This window comes from Mobula hypostoma, chromosome 5, assembly GCF_963921235.1.
Source record: "Mobula hypostoma chromosome 5, sMobHyp1.1, whole genome shotgun sequence".
Lineage (NCBI taxonomy): Eukaryota > Metazoa > Chordata > Chondrichthyes > Myliobatiformes > Myliobatidae > Mobula > Mobula hypostoma.
This window is the reverse complement of record NC_086101.1, coordinates 32,539,832-32,558,530: the sequence shown is the minus strand read 5'-3', so window position 1 is coordinate 32,558,530 and position 18,699 is coordinate 32,539,832. Positions and strand designations below refer to the sequence as shown.

Sequence of the window (18,699 nt, the reverse complement as noted above, 5' to 3'; positions counted from 1 at the left end):
CTTCCTTACTTCTTGTTTATTCCATCATCCGCTCTCCTTTATCACATTATCAACCCTTTATCAGTCCCTCCTATCAATGCTTAGCTTCTTACATCATTCCTATTGTCTCTCCCACATCCCTCACCTGGTTCCAACTATCACCTACCAGCTCTGGATCCATCTATCGCCCACCAGCTCTTGCTCCACCTCATCCCTCATCTAGATCCACCTATCACCAACCAGCTCTGGATCCACCTCATTCCTCACCTGGATCCACCTATCACCCACCAGCTCTGGATCCACCTCATCCCTTACCTGGATCCAACGATTACCCACCAGCTCTAGATCCATCTATCACCCATCAGCTCTTGCTCCACCTCATCCCTCACCTGGATCCACCTATCACCCACCAGCTCTGGATCCACCTCATCCCTCACCTGGATCCACGTATCACCCACCAGCTCTGGATCCACCCCATCCCTCACCTGGATCCACCTATCACCAACCAGCTCTGGATCCACCCCATCCCTCACCTGGATCCACGTATCACCCACCAGCTCTGGATCCACGCCATCCCTCACCTAGATCCAACTATCACTCACCAGCTCTGGATCCACCTCATCCCTCACCTGGATCCACCTATCACCCACCAGCTCCTGCTGCAGTCCATCCCTCACCTGGATCCACCTATCACCCACCAGCTCTGGATCCATCTATCACCCACCAGCTCTTGCTCCACCCCATCCCTCACCTGGATCCACCTATCACCCACCAGCTCTGGATCCACCTCATCCCTCACCTGGATCCACCTATCACCCACCAGCTCTGGATCCACCCCATCCCTCACCTGGATCCACCTATCACCAACCAGCTCTGGATCCACCCCATCCCTCACCTGGATCCACGTATCACCCACCAGCTCTGGATCCACCCCATCCCTCACCTGGATCCACCTATCACCCACCAGCTCTGGATCCACCTCATCCCTCACCTGGATCCACCTATCACCCACCAGCTCTGGATCCACCTCATCCCTCACCTGGATCCACCTATCACCAACCAGCTCTGGATCCACCCCATCCCTCACCTGGATCCAACTATCACCAACCAGGTCTGGATCCACCTCATCCCTCACCTGGATCCACGTATCACCCACCAGCTCTGGATCCACCCCATCCCTCACCTGGATCCACGTATCACCCACCAGCTCTGGATCCACTTCATCCCTCACCTGGATCCACCTATCACCCACCAGCTCTGGATCCACCTCATCCCTCACCTCGATCCACCTATCACCAACCAGCTCTGGATCCACCCCATCCCTCACCTGGATCCAACTATCACCAACCAGCTCTGGATCCACCTCATCCCTCACCTGGATCCACGTATCACCCACCAGCTCTGGATCCACTCCATCCCTCACCTGGATCCACCTATCACCAACCAGCTCTGGATCCACCCCATCCCTCACCTGGATCCACGTATCACCAACCAGCTCTGGATCCACCCCATCCCTCACCTGGATCCACGTATCACCCACCAGCTCTGGATCCACCTCATCCCTCACCTGGATCCACCTATCACCCACCAGCTCTGGATCCACCTCATCCCTCACCTGGATCCACCTATCACCCACCAGCTCTGGATCCACCCCATCCCTCACCTGGATCCACCTATCACCAACCAGCTCTGGATCCACCCCATCCCTCACCTGGATCCACGTATCACCCACCAGCTCTGGATCCACCCCATCCCTCACCTGGATCCAACTATCACTCACCAGCTCTGGATCCACCTCATCTCTCACCTGGATCCACCTATCACCAACCAGCTCTGGATCCACCCCATCCCTCACCTGGATCCACCTATCACCCACCAGCTCTTGCTCCACCCCATCCCTCACCTGGATCCACCTATCACCCACCAGCTCTGTATCCACCTCATCCCTCACCTGGATCCACCTATCACCCACCAGCTCTGGATCCACCCCATCCCTCACCTGGATCCACCTATCACCAACCAGCTCTGGATCCACCCCATCCCTCATCTGGATCCACGTATCACCCACCAGCTCTGGATCCATCTATCACCCACCAGCTCTTGCTCCACCCCATCCCTCACCTGGATCCACGTATCACCCACCAGCTCTGGATCCACCTCATCCCTCACCTGGATCCACCTATCACCCACCAGCTCTGGATCCACCTCATCCCTCACCTGGATCCACCTATCACCAACCAGCTCTGGATCCACCCCATCCCTCACCTGGATTCAACTATCACCAACCAGCTCTGGATCCACCTCATCCCTCACCTGGATCCACCTATCACCAACCAGCTCTGGATCCACCCCATCCCTCACCTGGATCCACGTATCACCCACCAGCTCTGGATCCACCTCATCCCTCACCTGGATCCACCTATCACCAACCAGCTCTTGCTCCACCCCATCCCTCACCTGGATCCACGTATCACCCACCAGCTCTGGCTCCACCCCATCCCTCACCTGGATCCACCTATCACCCACCAGCTCTTGCTGCAGTCCATCCCTCACCTGGATCCACCTATCACCCACCAGCTCTGGATCCACCTCATCCCTCACCTGGATCCACCTATCACCCACCAGCTCTTGCTCCAGCCCATCCCTCACCTCTATTTTAATACAATGTCTGGTCTAGGGTGTAGACCTGAAACATCCACTGTTCACTTCCCTCCTGAGATGTTGCCTGATCCACTGAGTTTCTCCAACATTTAGTGAGTTGACCCATGTTTCCAAGATCTGTAGTCTCTTGTGTCCCTGCTATTGTTGTATAATTGCTTAATTCTCCCTTTCAACACACCTGTTTTCATGCCCTCTTCAAAATTCCAATTTTTAATCTCATTGTTTTTATAATCTGGCATCTGATTTCCAACCTGTATAAACCCTTGTTTGTGTTGTTTCCCTCTAAAGCTATCGCCACATTTTCTGTTCAGTATATGAATACCACAAGTCATATTTATCTAATAGCCAAAGTAACCCTTTACCTTCATTCTCATATTGCCAATGTAATCTTGGATCTATTTGTCACAAACAAGAGAAAATCTGCAGATGCTGGAAATCTGAGCAACATACACAAAATGCTGGAGGAACTCAGCAGGCCAGGCAGCATCTGGGAAAAGAGTACAGTCAACATTTCAGGCTGAAACCCTTTGGTAGGACTCAATTGGCTCTAGATTCCATGGGGCTAACCTTTCAAAACAGCTCTCCCATGATGAGGCTTTGTCAAAGGTTTTACTAAGTCCACGTAAATCATGTTTGATACGCTGCCCACATCCTTACACTTCAGTAGCATAGTGGTAAGTGTAACACTATCACAGTGCCAACAACCTGGTTTCAATTCTGCCGTGGTCTATCAGGAGATGGTACAGTCTCCCCTTGACTGTACAAGTTTCCTCCAGGTGCTCCAGTTTCCTCCCACGTTCCAAAGGTCCGCAGGTTTGCAGTTTAATTGGTCACATGGGTGTAATTGGGCAGCACAGGCTTGATGGGCCAGAAGGCCTGTTAACATGCTGTATCTCTAAATAAAACAAAAGATTCAGACAAATGAGTCAGACAGTATCTATCCTTGACAAAACATGTTGGCTGTTGCTGATTAGTCTTTCCAAGCGATGAGAATATTTTCTGGGATCTTTCCGGTCACTGTCTGTCATTACAAGGCGTTTCCATGATACATTTATTGAAAACTAGAACCACATTGCCATCCTCCAGTTACTTGTAACTCGCTTGTAACTAAAAAAGATGTAAAAATCTATCCGAGTCCCAGAAAGTCCATTGCCCGCCCCTCTCGCAGAGTAGCCTGTGATATATCCCATCTGGTCCAGGGAAGTTATTCACGTCTAAGTCTGCCAAAGCATCAAGTACCTTCTTATGGAGATCTGCAGCAGGCTTTTGCCTTCCTTTCACCAGATTTTCAACGACAAGAATTGTTTCTATTTGAAAACTGATGAAAATTCATTTAGGAGCTCACCAGACCACCTTGTTCTACACATGGATTGTCCCTGTATTCTCTAATGGGACCCTATGTTCCCTGGTTTTCCTTTTGCACTTAATATCCATAGTGAATCTTCATCTCCCTAATTTTCTTTCTTGGCACCTCCTTACATGTTCGGTACTTACTTGAAGCAGACTGTGTACTTGTGCATATGACAATAAACCCCACTTTCTCTTAACAGATCTCCCTGTCATTCATTCCCTATAACTGACATATAATTTATATCTTTATCCTGCCCTCAAATTCCCTTGATATTTCTCTCATTGATTTATTGGTATACTTCATCAGGAAACTGTCTGGGATGCACCTAGTAAAAATAATAATTCCAGTCATCTGAGCCTATAAAGTTAAGGTAATCCTGTAGTTACTATTTGGGAAATTGAAATCTCTCAATATGATGATCCTGTTTTTATTACATCTTTCTAATAACTCTATCACCTACTAGATCTGCAAACATCCCAGCAAAGTGACAGCTTCCTTTTGGTTTCCATCTCTACAGGTTTGAGATGCTCTAGCAATATTTCTATGCAATTAGTTTGGCAATCCAGCGTCCTTGTGCAGTGAACTTAAAGAGATGCAGATGTTATTTGTACCAGTTTTATACAGGGTAATGAATATGTCTTTTTACCCCAACTGGGTACATATGGAAGCCTCACTCAACCCAGAGCGGGAACAGCTACTGATGGCTGACCTCCCGACACCCTTTTTCAAGGCCAGACTCCAGTGTCCCGTTGTCTTAGATGGGTTATCTGCTCACCACCCTAATATTACTGTCCCAGGTAGCCATCTGGAATCCTTCGGGCCTCGGAAAGCAAAACAACTGCAGATGGATCAAACAAATGCTGGAAGAACTCAGCAAGGTTTTAGCATCTATTGAAACGGAAAGCTGTCAAGTTCCTCCAGTCCAGCTCTTACATTGTAAAATGCTGCTGAAGCTCAAATAATTTCTGTTTAATTCTCAAAATGTGTTTTTGTATAAATTTATTTTCAGGTGTTTGGAAACTGGACCTTTGGCACGCTGGTGTTCACTGTACTGGTTTTTACAGTAACTCTTAAGGTACATTCCTCTGATGTTTAACAACGCAAACTAGAAGCACAGTGATCTTTGAGGGAGCATCAATTATAGACAACGCAATGCATTCTTCATCCACATCAGTTGTATTGAAAATTTTATTGATTGGGTTAGCGTAACTGGGTTATTTAGGTTTTACATTGGAATCCTTTCCCTTTTGTATTGCTTTCCAATTTTATCCTATATTTACTGATGTAATCTTTTGTTACATAAAGACATAGGAGCAAAATTAAGCCATTTGGCTACACCATTCCATCATGGCTAATTTATTATCCCTCTCAACCCCATTCTTTTGTCTTCTCCCTATAACCTTTGACACCTTTATTAATCAAGAATCTATCAACCTCTGCTTTAAACACACCTAATGACTTGTCCTACACAGCTGTCTGTGACAATGAATTCCACAAATTCACCACCCTCCTCATCTGTTCTAGAGGGACATTTTTTTCTATTCTGAGTCTGTGCCCTCTGGTCCTAGACTCCCCCGCTATAGGAAACATCCTGTACATGTCCACACTCTCTCTGCCTTTCAATATTCAATAGTTTCAGATGGTGAATGTGTTTGATACTATGCCAAGTATGTATCCATATTTTCAGTGTGACAGTGACCATGGAGTTTGGGAATTGTGCAGAACAAAACACCCCATCTAAGAAAGGCTTCCTCTGAGGCCCTTATATTCTTTGCCCTATTTGAAGATGTCTATTTTACTGTACAAGTGTGGGCATTATCAGCTTGTGGTAGTATTTCTGTGTGTAATTACAGAAGGACTGACCCTTGCACCCACCTCCATTGATAATTTTTTTTTAAAAATGCGATGTCCAGAACTGTAACTAGCACCCTAGCTGAGGTGTTTTGGAAAGGCTTCACTAACTCAGATCTGTCCTCACAAGAGGACTAGAGGGGAGGGTGACTGATTCTTGGTGGTGCTGTTGTTTTGAAAGTGCTGGAAAAGGTTGCAGTTGATCCTCTGAAAGAAGATACTGATTGGGTGGAAAGTAGGGACCACTAGATTCCAATCATGATTCTGGCTGGGACCAATAGGATTAGAACAGAGGCCGCTGAAGATGATATTTAATGGCAGATAGTTAAATAGTTTTCCATCCAGCAACCACCTGAGCACAATTCAACACCTGCTTGTGAAAAGTTGGTGGAAATTGCAGAATCTGATGGTTCCTGTTGAATAGAACAAACAGGACATGGGTCCTTCAGCCACAAGGTTGGGCCTGCTTATATAAACCTCCTTCAGTCAATCCAACCCTAGTCCCCTACACAGCCCATAACCCTCTATTTTTCTTTCATCAACATTATTATCCAAGTTCTTTATAAAAATCACAAAGCACAGAACAGATACCTGCAGAATACCATGTTGCTGACCTCCGGGCAGAATACGTTCCTTAATCTCAATCGCCAGGGCCTTTGCGTATCCCGTCTAGCTCTCCTCAGACTCTTTGGTTCTTCTCAGTTTCCAAGAACCCTGATAATGTTTGCTTCCTTCATCTTCTTGACTAGATGTTCCACCTCACTTTACAACCCTGATTCCTTCATCCTTCCCCTTTCTAAGCAGGAGAAACCTATCCATAATCCCATGCAAGTGGTCCCTATACAACCTCCTTATTTCTGTCGTGTATTTCCTTGAGGACGTCTTTTTATGCCTGATTTACACTCCCTGCACAATATCATCCTAAATAATGTGCCTATTATCATCCTAATTAGCCCCTCCATCCAATTAAATACTTACCTTCTCTGTTCCTGTTCTTGTCCATGGCTATGCTAAAGGTCAGGGAACCGTGGTCACTATGAAATGCTTGCCCACTGTTAACTGACCAGGTTCACTGCATGGTGCCGGTTCTAGAAAAGTTTCTCCTCTAGTTGGCCTGCCAATGTACTATGTCAAGAATCCTTCTTGACACACTTCACTAATTATGTCCCATCTAAGCCTTTTGCACTAAGGAGGTGCCAAGCAGTGTTGGGGAAGTTAAAATCGCATATGACAACAACTCTGTTGTGTTAGTGGTGAGTGCACTTACTGCCCTGCCGGGGATGGTGGTAGGGGCAGGTAAGAAACTTAGATAGGCACATGGATGGTAGAAAATGGAGGGCTATGTAAGAGGGAAGGGCTAGGTTGATCTAAGAGTGGGTTAAAAGGATGGTACATCATGGCTGAAGGGCATGAACTGTGCTGTAGTGTGCCATGTGTTTGCACCTTTCCAAAATCTGCCCAGTTATCTGCTCCTCAGTGTTCCAGTGGCTACTGGGGGCCTAAAGTATACCTTGAGTGATTGATCCTTTCCTGTTTCCGACTCACACACTGACTCAGAAGCTGATAGCTCCATAATGTCCTTCCTTCCTGCAGCTGTGATACTATCCCCGATTAGCAATACCACTCCCCCACTTTACCCTGTCCCTGTCTCCTGTAAAACATCTAAAAGCAAGCAGCTAACCCTGCCCTTGCAACAGCCAAGTCTCTGTAATAACACTAATTTCATGTACTGATCCATGCTCCAAGTTCATCACCTTTATTTTTAATATTTCTCACATTAAAATAAACATACAAAATGCTGGAGGAACTCAGCCAGTCAGGCAGCATCCATGAAAATGAATAGTCAGCACTTCAGGCCTCAACCCTTCATCAGGACTGGAAAGGAAGGGGGAAGACGTCAGAATAAAAAGGTGGAAGGGGGGAGAAGGACATGCTCGAAGGTGATGGATGAAGCCAGGTGGGTGGGAAAGTTAAAGGGCTAGAGAAGGCAAACATGAGGAAATCTGCAGATGCTGGTATCTCAAGCAACACACTCTTCCTGAGGAAGGGTCTCGGCCTGAAATGTCGACCGTACCTCTTCTTAGAGATGCTGCCTGGCCTGCTGCGTTCCACCAGCAACTTTTATGTGTGGGGCTAGAGAAGGAATCTGATAGGAGAATAGACCATGGAAGAAAGGGAAGAAGGTGGGGCTTGAGGGGGAGGTGATAAGCAGGTGAGAAGAAGAGTAGGGAATGGAAGTGGGAGGGGAGCAGGTAAAAAGAAAAATGACTGGAATGGGAAATCAATGTTCATGCCATCACGTTGGGAAGTACCCTAATGGAATATGAGGTGTAAGTCCCCCACCCTGTAAGAGTGGCCTCATCATGGCAGAAAAGGAAGCTGTGGACTGCCAAGTCAGTATGGGAATGGGGATAAGAACTGAAGTGGTTAGCCATCAGGAGTTTCCATTTTTGGCGGATGGAGCGAAGTCATCCCCCAGTTTATGCCGGGTCTCACCAATGTAAAGTTCAAATGCAAACTCTCCTTATTGTAGGTCATACCTTGCCCAGAAGAAATGCCGATGAGCCACAAATCTGATATTTCTGCACCCTCCCCCCCCCACCCCTTAACCCTCCGACACCAGTTCTTAAGCTATGTATCTGTCTGCCATACTTCCTATTCCTACTCCCACTGCCACGTGGCACAGGCAACAATCTAGCGATTACTACCCTTGAGGTTCTGCTTTTAAGCTTTTGTCTTCATTCCCTATATTCCCTCTTGAGGACACAATCTCTTTTTTCACCTGTGTCATTGATATCAGTGTGTCCCATGACCCCTGGCTACTCATCCTCCTGTGGACTTGATCCAAGACATCTTTGATCCTGGTCCCTGGGAGCAGCATATCATCCAGGACACCTTTTGTCCACAGAATCTCATTCTGTTCCCCTAACTAATGAATCCCCTGTCACATATCACACTCCTCTCCCCATAGAAGGAGACACAGCGCCAGAGCTAGGGGTTATTCTCTCACCCACAACAAAGTAGTTTACTGGGTATTGATGTGAACAGGCATAATGCCTATTCCATTTTCCCTCTCCTGACAGTTATCTGCATCCTGCAACCCAGGTGTGACTACCTTGTTGTAGTTCCTGGTCTATAAATCCTCAGCCTCCCACATGATCCAGAGGTCATCTAACTCCCCAATGCTGTGGTCAGATGTACTTTGAAAGTGTAGTTATCGGGAATTCTGGAGGTTTCTCTGATTTCCCACATCCTGCAAGAGGAGAACACCACTACCCTGACTGTTATTCTTACTGCTCTAACTTGGCAATCAGAAAGAAAGAGACCTTGGCCCCCACTCACCAGTTAAGCATCAATCCATCTCCCTTAGCACTTCCTCTCAGCACAGAAACACCCAAAACCTTGTCTGTGCCTTCTTATTGAAGCTTTTAATTCCTAAACACTATTTTGTCTCCACACCTGGACCTTACTCCACCTCTTCATGCTGAAGTCTCCACGCCCAGACCTTGCCCTGTCTCCGTGCCTGGGCCCTGCCCTGTCTTACCTTTCCTTGTTCTACCTCACTATGCTGAAGTCTTGCGTCTCCAATGGCTATTCTACTTGACTCTTAACTTTTTATTGGCTGCTGTCTATTAGCTAATTAACAATTTGCAAATATGCCACGAAGTGAAACTGAACGAGTCCTGAGTCCTACCTGCTTGAAACTTTTGCACCTGTTGCTCTAAGTCCAGTCTTCTGCAAAGTGTAACCGAACAAGTCTCGAGACTGAATTCCTTTCTGCTCTCACTCCAAGTCCCACCTCCTGCTAAATGAAACTCCAGTGTGTCTGGAGACCTATGTCCTTTATACTCTTACTCCAATTTCCGTCTCTTGCTAAGCAAAACTCAACAAATTGCACAGTCGAACTCCCTTCAACAAGAATGGCAAATACAGGAATGGACATAAGCAGATGGGGAATAATGTAGATAGTACAAAACAAGTCAGAAAACATGGGGAGGATGCCAATTGACTTAAAGAGGAGATGAAAACAGAAATCAGTGTAAACATTCAGATGGTCAAACACTATTTGTGGAGAGAGAAGCAGGGGTAATGTTTCAGATTGAAAGCCTTTTGTCAGAACTGGGAAAGGGAGAAAACAAAGAGTAAAGGAGTCATCCCATCAAGCCCAATCTGCATTGTATGTGATCATCAACAGGAGGAATGGGGAGAAGCACTATAACATTAATGCACAAATCAAATGCACGAATAGGGATCTGCATCGTATATACACACCTTTTTTTTGCCTGTCGTATATATCTCATTAAGCAAACTGTTCAATTGTTTTCTGACATCTGTTTGACATCCCTCGCAAATTAGACACCAGCTATTAGATGGTTGTATAGAAGACCTTGCGCGGTTAACTGTGGGTTGAAAGGAGCTTTGCTGTGTCCGGATCCGTGCTGGGTTGCTGTTTTACATTTATTCTTTTATTTTCATGGTTTGCCATGGATTGTAACAAGTCCGCCATGAGGAGAATGAGGAATGAAACCTTCACAACTTTGTCAATGGTTTCCAAGTCCATGGTCGTGATTGTGAACTGAATAGTAAACAAAGTTGCTTTATTTTTCAGCTGTTGCATGCTTTCCTGCAGCGGTATTAATTCCGTATTCTAATAATTGGAGAATTAAAATGATGATGTTACCGGTTTCACAGCTTGCACTGGATACCCATCACTGGACATGGATAAACCACTTCGTGATTTGGGGTTCTCTGGGGTTTTACATCATATTTTCTCTGCTCTGGGGAGGTATTATCTGGTAAGTGTGTTCAATGTTAGCACTCTGTGAACAGTATGTTTCCCTCAATATTGCTATGATTATGAAAAGTACAAATCAAGATACATTTTGTAAAATTTTTATCTGTGGAATCAATGCTTTTTCAGGCCCCTTGTCTAGGAAAGGATGTGCTGGCAGTGGAGGGCTTCCAGAGGGGTTCAAGAAAATGATCTCATGAATGAAAGGGTTAGTGAATGCTGAGCACTTGATGAGCAGGCCCTGGACCTGCTATCACTGGAGTTTAGATGAAGGGGGAACGGATCTCATTGAAACCTATTGAATATTAAAAGGCCTGGACAGTATGGACACGGAGAGGATGTTTCCAATATTGGGAGAGTTTAGGACAAGAGGCCACAACCTCAAAATATAAGGTCCCTTTAGACGAGAGATGAGGAGGAATTTCTTTAGCCAAAGGGTGGTAAATCTGTGGAATTAATTGCCACAGACAGCTGTGGAGGCCAAGTCATTGGGTATATTTAAAGCGGGGGTTTGATTTGTTATGATTAGTAAGGGTGTCAAAGGTTATGGGGAGAAGGCAGGAGAATAGGGTTGAGCCTAAAAATAAATCAGCCACCTTGGAATGACAGAGCAGACTTGATGGGCCAAATGGCCCAATTCTGCTCCTCGTGATACAAATTAGTAATCAGCATGATTTGATGTGAAGGTGCTAGAGTTCATTGTGATTGAAACAGCACATCCTTGATGTATTATTGAGTTATGTTTAAATTAAATATAGTGGATATGTCCCTGTCTACACCAATATATCAAATTCCTATAAAATTTGTATTGCGGAAAAGGTGGAACTACAAAGAGGTTTTGGGAAAATTCTTCAGATGCCGGAAATCTAATAATTAAACAAAAATTATGAGGGTATTAAAATGATCTGCCAACCACTTGTGGAGAGTGAAGCAGAGTTTAAATTTTATTTGCAATGAAAGGTCAGTATTTGTTATCATTAACTCTTTCTCTACCCACAAATTACCTCTGATCTACCAAATAAACTCTTATAAAGGAGACGTTTGCTGTGTAGTTTTTAAAAGATGTCTGAAATAATCTGCATTAGGAAGAGGTTTATTGTCGTTGACATATGTCATAAAATATGTTGTTTTGTGGCAGCAGTACAGTCTAAAACATAAAAAAATTACTATGTTACAAAAATAAATAGTGGAAAGAAAAGTAATAATGAGATTGTGTTCATGGACCTTTCAGAAATCTGATGGCAGAGGGGTAGAAGCTGTTCCTAAAACATTGAGTGCAGGTCTTCAGGCTTTTGTACCTCCTCCACGATGGTGGTAATGAAAAGACCGCATGTCCCAGTTGATCAGGGTCCTCAATGATGAATGTTGCCTCCTTGAGGCACAGCCTTTTGAAGATGCCCTTGATGGTAGGGAGACTTGTGCCTGTGATAGAGCTGGCTGAGCCTGCAGCCTCTTGATCATTACCAGGCAGCGTGGTGCATTCGAGGCTCCACGCCCCACGTGGCACGACAACCAGTCGGAATGCTCTCCTTCAATCTGTAGAAAATTGCTATGGTCTTCGGCAACATACCAAGTCTTCTCAGACCCCTAGTGAAGAATAGTGAAGAAGACACTGGCCTGCCTTCTTCATGATTGCATCAAAATGTTGCGTCCAGAGTAGATCCTCCAAGATGCCCAGGAACATGAAGTTTCATCACAGTAGCTGTGGATGCCACCAGACCACAGTGTTCGAGGCAGCTCACCCAGCTCATTTGGGCACTGGTATGTCTGATTCCTTTTTGAAGCAAGTGGGATCCAGGTGAGGGATGCTGCAATAATAACCATGATGGAGATAAGGACCTTGACTAACTCAACGTCCTCCTCCACCATCATTCTCCTTCATTTGTCCAAGCTCATTGTCACATTGAATAACTTGTCCATCAGCTCACCTTCTTTGATTAAAAGAGGAACCATGGGATGTTGTCAGAGTCCAAGCTATCTTGTTTCTTTGTGGGATATATGGAGGTCTTCTCATTCCTAAACCCTTTCTCCAGTTGCTGCTGGCTCCTGCTCTTATAGATAACTCATTACAGTTGCTGCCAGCTCTCGTTTTAATATGGTCCAGCTCTGATTCTTTCTTTTCCTTTTTTGACTTCTTCATATGCCAGAGGAAAGGTTATTGAACAATATCCATGACAAGACTCCCACAGCTCCTCCCACCCTGCTTCCTGTAGGGACTCAGAAATAAAAGCTGGGGTTGTCAATTTGGCCCATCAAGTCTGCTTTATCACTCAATAACATGGCTGCTGTTCCACTTGATGCAAATTCCTTGTGCTGGAAATCAGTACGGTCATATCCCTTGAACTTACTATTTTCCAGAAATCTATTGATATGTTATAAGCACAGTCACAGTTTCCACAGCCCTTCAGGGCAGTAAACCCCAAAGTTCACCATCTTGCTTCTCATTTCAACTGCATGTGGCCTACCACTTAACTTGAGACTGTGATCCCTGGTTTGTGATTACTCAGTTAGGGGAAGCTTTTGTTTGAGCCATCCAAGAAATCTCTACATCACAGGTGGCAACCACTCACTCTTGTAAACTCTGTAGGATAAAGAACAAGCTTATTCAGTTTCTTCTTGTATAGTTGACCCGTCAGCCTAGGAACCATTTTGGTGAATCATCTCTGCACTACCTCAATAGCAAACACAGCCCTCTTTAGGAAAGCAGGATCAGAATTGTACATGATACTCATCAAGGCCCTATGTATTGGTGCACAAAGAACTACACTGTTGTAGAAGTTGCCATAGGACACATAAAAACTAAAGGTATCGACAATAGAATGCACTTTTTGTGTGAAAGGAGAATCACATGTGACTAGTTCATTGCAATTCTTTGAAAAGGTAACGTAAGCTACTGATAAAGGAGAAATGGAGGATATACTATACTTGGTTTGTTAATACAGTGCCGCATGAAAAGCTCTTGTAGAAAGTAAAGCATATCATAAGACCATAAGATATAGGAGCAGAAGTAGGCCATTCGGCCCATTGAGTCTGCTCCGCCATTCAATCATGGGCTGATCCAATTCCTTCAGTTGTCCCCACTCCCCTGCTTTCACCCCATACCCTTTGATACCCTGGCTAATCAAGAACCTATCCATCTCTGCCTATGTCGTAGATAGCAGCGGTCCCAACGCTGATTCCTGTGGAACTCCACTGGTAACAGGCAGCCAGCCAGAATAGGATCCTTTTATTCCCACTCTTCTATTTTCTGCCAACCAGCCAATGCCCTACCCACACTAGTAACTTCCCTGTAATTCTATGGGCTCTTATCTTGCTAAGCAGCCTCATGTGCGGCACCTTGTCAAAGGCCTATTGAGAATCCAAGTACACCACGTCTACTTCATCTCCTTTGTCCATCCTGCTTGTAATTTCCTCAAAGAATTGCAGTAGGTTTGTCAGGAAGGATTTTCCTTTCAGGAAACCATGCTGGCTCTGGCCCATCTTGTCATGTGCCACCAGGTACTCTGTAATCTCATCCCTAACAATCGGTTCCAACAACTTCCCAACCACTGATGTCAGGCTAACAGGTCTATAGTTTCCTTTCTGCTGCCTCCTACCCTTCTTAAATAGCGGAGTAACATTTGCAATTTTCCAGTCATCCGGTCAATGCTAGAATCTATCGATTCTTGAAAGATCATCGTTAATGTCTCTGCAATCTCTCCAGCTACTTCCTTCAGAACCAGAGGGTGTATTCCATCACATTCAGGAGATTTATCCACCCTCAGACCATTAAGCTTCCTGAGTACCTTCTCACTCATAATTTTCACTGCACAAACTTCGCTTCCCTGACACTCTTGAATGTCCGGTATACTGCTGCCATCTTCCACTGTGAAGACTGATGCAAAATACGCATTCAGTTCCTCTTCCATCTCTGCATCTCTCATTACAGCGTCATTTTGTATTGGTCCTATATCTACCCTCCACTCTCTTTTACCCTTCATATACTTAAAAAAGCTTTTAGTATCTTCTTTAATATTAGTCACCAGCTTTCTCTCATAATTCATCTTTTCCTTCCGAATGACCTTCTTAGTTTCCTTCTGCAAGTTTTTAAAAGCTCCCCAATTCTTTATCTTCCCACTAGCTCTGGCTTCCTTGTATGCCCTCTCTTTTGCTTTTACTTTGGCTCTGACTTCACTTGTCAGTCATGGTAGTGTCCTTCTTCCCTTTGAAAATGTCTTTTTATTTGGAATATATCTGTCTTGCACTTCCCTCATGTAGATAGTGATCTTATTAAATGGCAGAGCATGCCTGAGTAGCCTATTCCTGCTCTCAAATTATATGCTTGTATGTAGTCAAATCCTCCAGCATTAAAATCCAACGTAACCTGTCTTTCTAATTTACTGTAGTGACATGTTATTTATTTATTGACTTTTGTATATGACCACCCATGTTCCGCTGTACATCAATGTTTCTCAATTTCTCTTCATTTAAAAAAGAAACGGCGTCTGAAATGGATGACCTCATATTTTTTCCAGATTCTACACGATCTGTTTCACCTTGTTCTATTCCACTTCACTGGGAAATCATTTGGCCAGTTTGATCGGTACACAGGATGACTTTTTACTGTATCTCGGTACACGTGACAATAATAAATCCATTCCAATTACAATCTTGTTCACATGGGCAGCTATTTATATCCTTGTAAAGCCTGCTTATATACTTATTACTAAAGTCACAGGCAATCCCCATCATTTTTTTTTCAAAACCCTTTCTATACTAATATTAAAAAGCCAAACTTCAAATTCAAATTTCACAGGATTGAAGAATGATTATATGCACGAACTGTCAAACCAATTAATACATGTACACCAATTATTTATAGGTCTACATGTTGTGGTCTGGCATGGGTGGTCAGTGTATTCTACCGTTATGCATATGCATCTTATTTTATCTTTAAATCTAAGTGTAGTCTACCACTGTTTCCTAAATGATATTTGTTATTTTTTTTCTTCTCTTAGGCCTTTCTTGGATTACCAGACAATGTACTATGTCTTCATACAGATGCTCTCGGCAGGACCAGCCTGGTTAGGGATTACACTACTACTGACTGTCAGCCTTCTTCCAGATGTTGTTAAAAAGGTCATCTGCAGGCAGCTTTGGCCGACAGCAGCGGATAGAGTTCAGGTAACATTCTTTATGCAGTAGTGGGAATTAGTAATAAATACTGTACATGGGAACATGTGGCTGTGTAATGCAGCTGAATTGGCAGTGAATAGACTGATTTAACTAAAGGACAAAAGTATAAGTATGATGTTGCTCATTGTTCTCTAAATTGAGAGCCGTTGCTATCCACCAGGTGAATCAAACACTACTAACAAACATGGGCACCAGTGTTACAATTGTTTGTGTTACAGAAATTTTTCCTTGCAGAAATCACCAATCACTATCCAAAAATTCAAGAAGCAGAATAAAATTTGTTCTTGCGTAATTTATTTGCAAAAGATGGTAAATAAGTCAACTTAATTTTGGTTTACAGTCTTTACATTGACACATTTGAGTTAGATACAGTTTCATGTTATAGAAAATTGTAATGTAGATCTCTTTCTGGAATGCAACCTTCCTGTAATCTGGGTGTCATCTATATGACCATTGGTCTTAATTAACAGGGTAAAATCAGATTGCCTAAAACAAAGGTCCAACTTGGAGATTTTAGCCCCATCTTTATTCAGAGGCATTGTAGTGTTCTAAGCACTTCATGATAATTGACCAGGACAATAGACAAATAGGTGCAGGAGTAGGCCATTCGGCCCTTCGAGCTAGCACCACCATTCACTGTGATCATAAGTTCCACAATCAGTACCCTGCTCCTGCCTTCTCCCCATATCCCTTGACTCCGCTATCTTTAAGAGCTCTATCTAACTCTTTCTTGAAAGAATCCAGAGAATTGGCCTCCACTGCCTTCTGAGGCAGAGCATTCCACAGATCCACAACCCTCTGTGTGAAAAAGTTTTTCCTCAACTCCGTTCTAAATGGTCTACCCCTTATTCTTAAACTGTGGCCTCTGGTTCTGGACCCCCCCAACATTGGAAACCTGTTTCCCGCCTCTAGTGTGTCCAATCCCTTAATAATCTTATATGTTTCAATCAGATCCCCTCTCATCCTTCTAAATTCCAGTGTATACAAGCCCAGTCGCTCCAGTCTTTCAACATATGACATTTCCGCCATACCGGGAATTAACCCAGTGAACCTACACTGCACTCCTTCAATAGCAAGAATGTCCTTCCTCAAATTTGGAGACACATCGAAAGCAGGTCTTTCTCTCTTTCCCACATCAAAACTGCTCTGGAGTCATGAATAAAATTGCATGTAACTTGTGTATTATCCCTTCTTGTGACGGAGCCTACTGAATTGGACATCATTATCCAAGCCATCATCTTTGGTACCTTTTTTGTTGTCTAGTGTCTCTCTGATATTAGCTTCACTCCTCTCTTCATGATATTACTTGGGATTCTTGTAAGGATCTGCTCTCTTTCTCATCTCCATTGTGTCAGCCTCCATCTCTTCCCCCATGACATGGAGCTTGACTTTCTCAGTGCCATTGTAGAGTTTATGTTGTTAAACCTTGAAAAGCATTTCAAAATATCACAGTCTACACCTCACAACCTTGTGCATGTCTTTTCCTTCTCATATTAGAAACTAGCTCTGTGTAGACAAACATTTGGATATATATTGTCCTTGTCCAGACCGTAGTTTTTAATATACCAACACAGTTGCCTCTCTGTCATTCTTAGGGAGTGATCGTTTTGTTTTCTGAACAGAGGATATTTTTCATTTGAATGAACTGATTTTTAGAAAGAATGTATAACAATTTCAAAACATTAGTTCTGGGAACTATTAACAATTCGACAATATTTTGTGCACAGATTTCTTCACAGTTTGTAAATGGGTTTGTGTATATGAAAGAAATCCCTACATGTTCATGATTTTGCAATGTGGAGTACACAGCTTTCTGCATGCCTTAAGTACAAGTTACTGTATTTGTCGTACAGAGATTTGTATTTGCATTATGCACTTGTCTGTAAATGTATCCAGTGTCCTGAATGTGCTAAATTTTAAATATTTTTGGGTTCCTCTATAGAGCCTTTAACCAGCTTTCTCCCTTGTCTTTCTCTCCTTGTGCTTTCTCTTTTTGTCACTGCCCAACCTTTGCTGTTTGTCAATGGATATTGGGTTTTCATATCCTATTGTCATCGGGAAAATTGCAGACAAAGCGAAAATACCTTACTGCTGAACAGTCTACCGTCTTTATGCTTTCCCAGACTTCCAGCAGTCTAAGCTTCTAAAGGAAAAGGTGACTCTTCTCTCTGACTTCAATGTGTACAAGAGATGGCTTTTCAGTGGTAACTTCGGTCAGTGCATGTCTTAAGATTTTAATGAAGAAATAATTCAGTAGTGGCTTTAACAGAGACATAGGGGGAGCCAGTGATTTGAATTGTAACCACTAAATAATTATTTAGAGTGTGCTAAATCCACAATATTCCCTTTCATTATTTGGTGTGAATATGCTGTTTTGTGCTGTAGAGCTTTCATGCTTGAGATATTCCCAATCCAAAGAGTATTTCTAGGAAATGATTCCCAGTACTGACTTCAAACAATGTTTGGTGGTACAATGAAAATTTGGAAAGCAGTTGATGCTGATGAAGTTAACGTTTGCACTGTGTTAGGTGGTGACTAATACCGCTGTACCCTTTGATGGTTGACTGTCATTTCAAACTAGCCTTCCTTTAAATGTTGGTGACACATTCATTGCCTGTTCCTAGTGCGACAAAACTTGGCAGATCATGTTTTCCTACAAATGCAATCTCCGTGTTGACGCTTCTCCCTCAAGGAGTATCTTAAGCTTTGATAGATGGAAACTGAAGCAGTGCCAGGGAAGGCTAAAGGCAATACTTTACATGAATGTACAAGAATTAATTATAGTAGATCCTTTATTCATTGCATGTTTCTAGGGTGGTTACTCCTCAGTTTTCTCAGGCAGTTTTAGTAAATTGTTGAAAGTTTCTTCCCCATGAATTGCAGAGTGTGG

General features: G+C 43.8%; 1 protein-coding gene across 8 annotated transcripts in view; it reads left to right on the top strand.

The window, feature by feature from the left end:
* Positions 1–18,699, top strand: part of atp11a (ATPase phospholipid transporting 11A) — a 172,343-nt gene that overhangs the window by 136,430 nt on the left and 17,214 nt on the right. For 6 of the 8 annotated variants that reach the window (XR_010018007.1, XM_063048311.1, XM_063048310.1 and 3 more), the window contains 3 exons: positions 5,001–5,066; positions 10,535–10,638; positions 15,632–15,797. Coding sequence is in view for 7 of the 8 variants with exons in the window: in XM_063048311.1 (XP_062904381.1) it covers positions 5,001–5,066; positions 10,535–10,638; positions 15,632–15,797 (336 nt within the window). In the remaining variant the exon portion in view is untranslated. Of the gene's footprint in view, positions 1–5,000; positions 5,067–10,534; positions 10,639–15,631; positions 15,798–17,878; positions 17,965–18,699 lie in introns of all 8 variants that reach the window. The other 2 variants (XM_063048313.1, XM_063048312.1) reach the window with 1 other exon arrangement.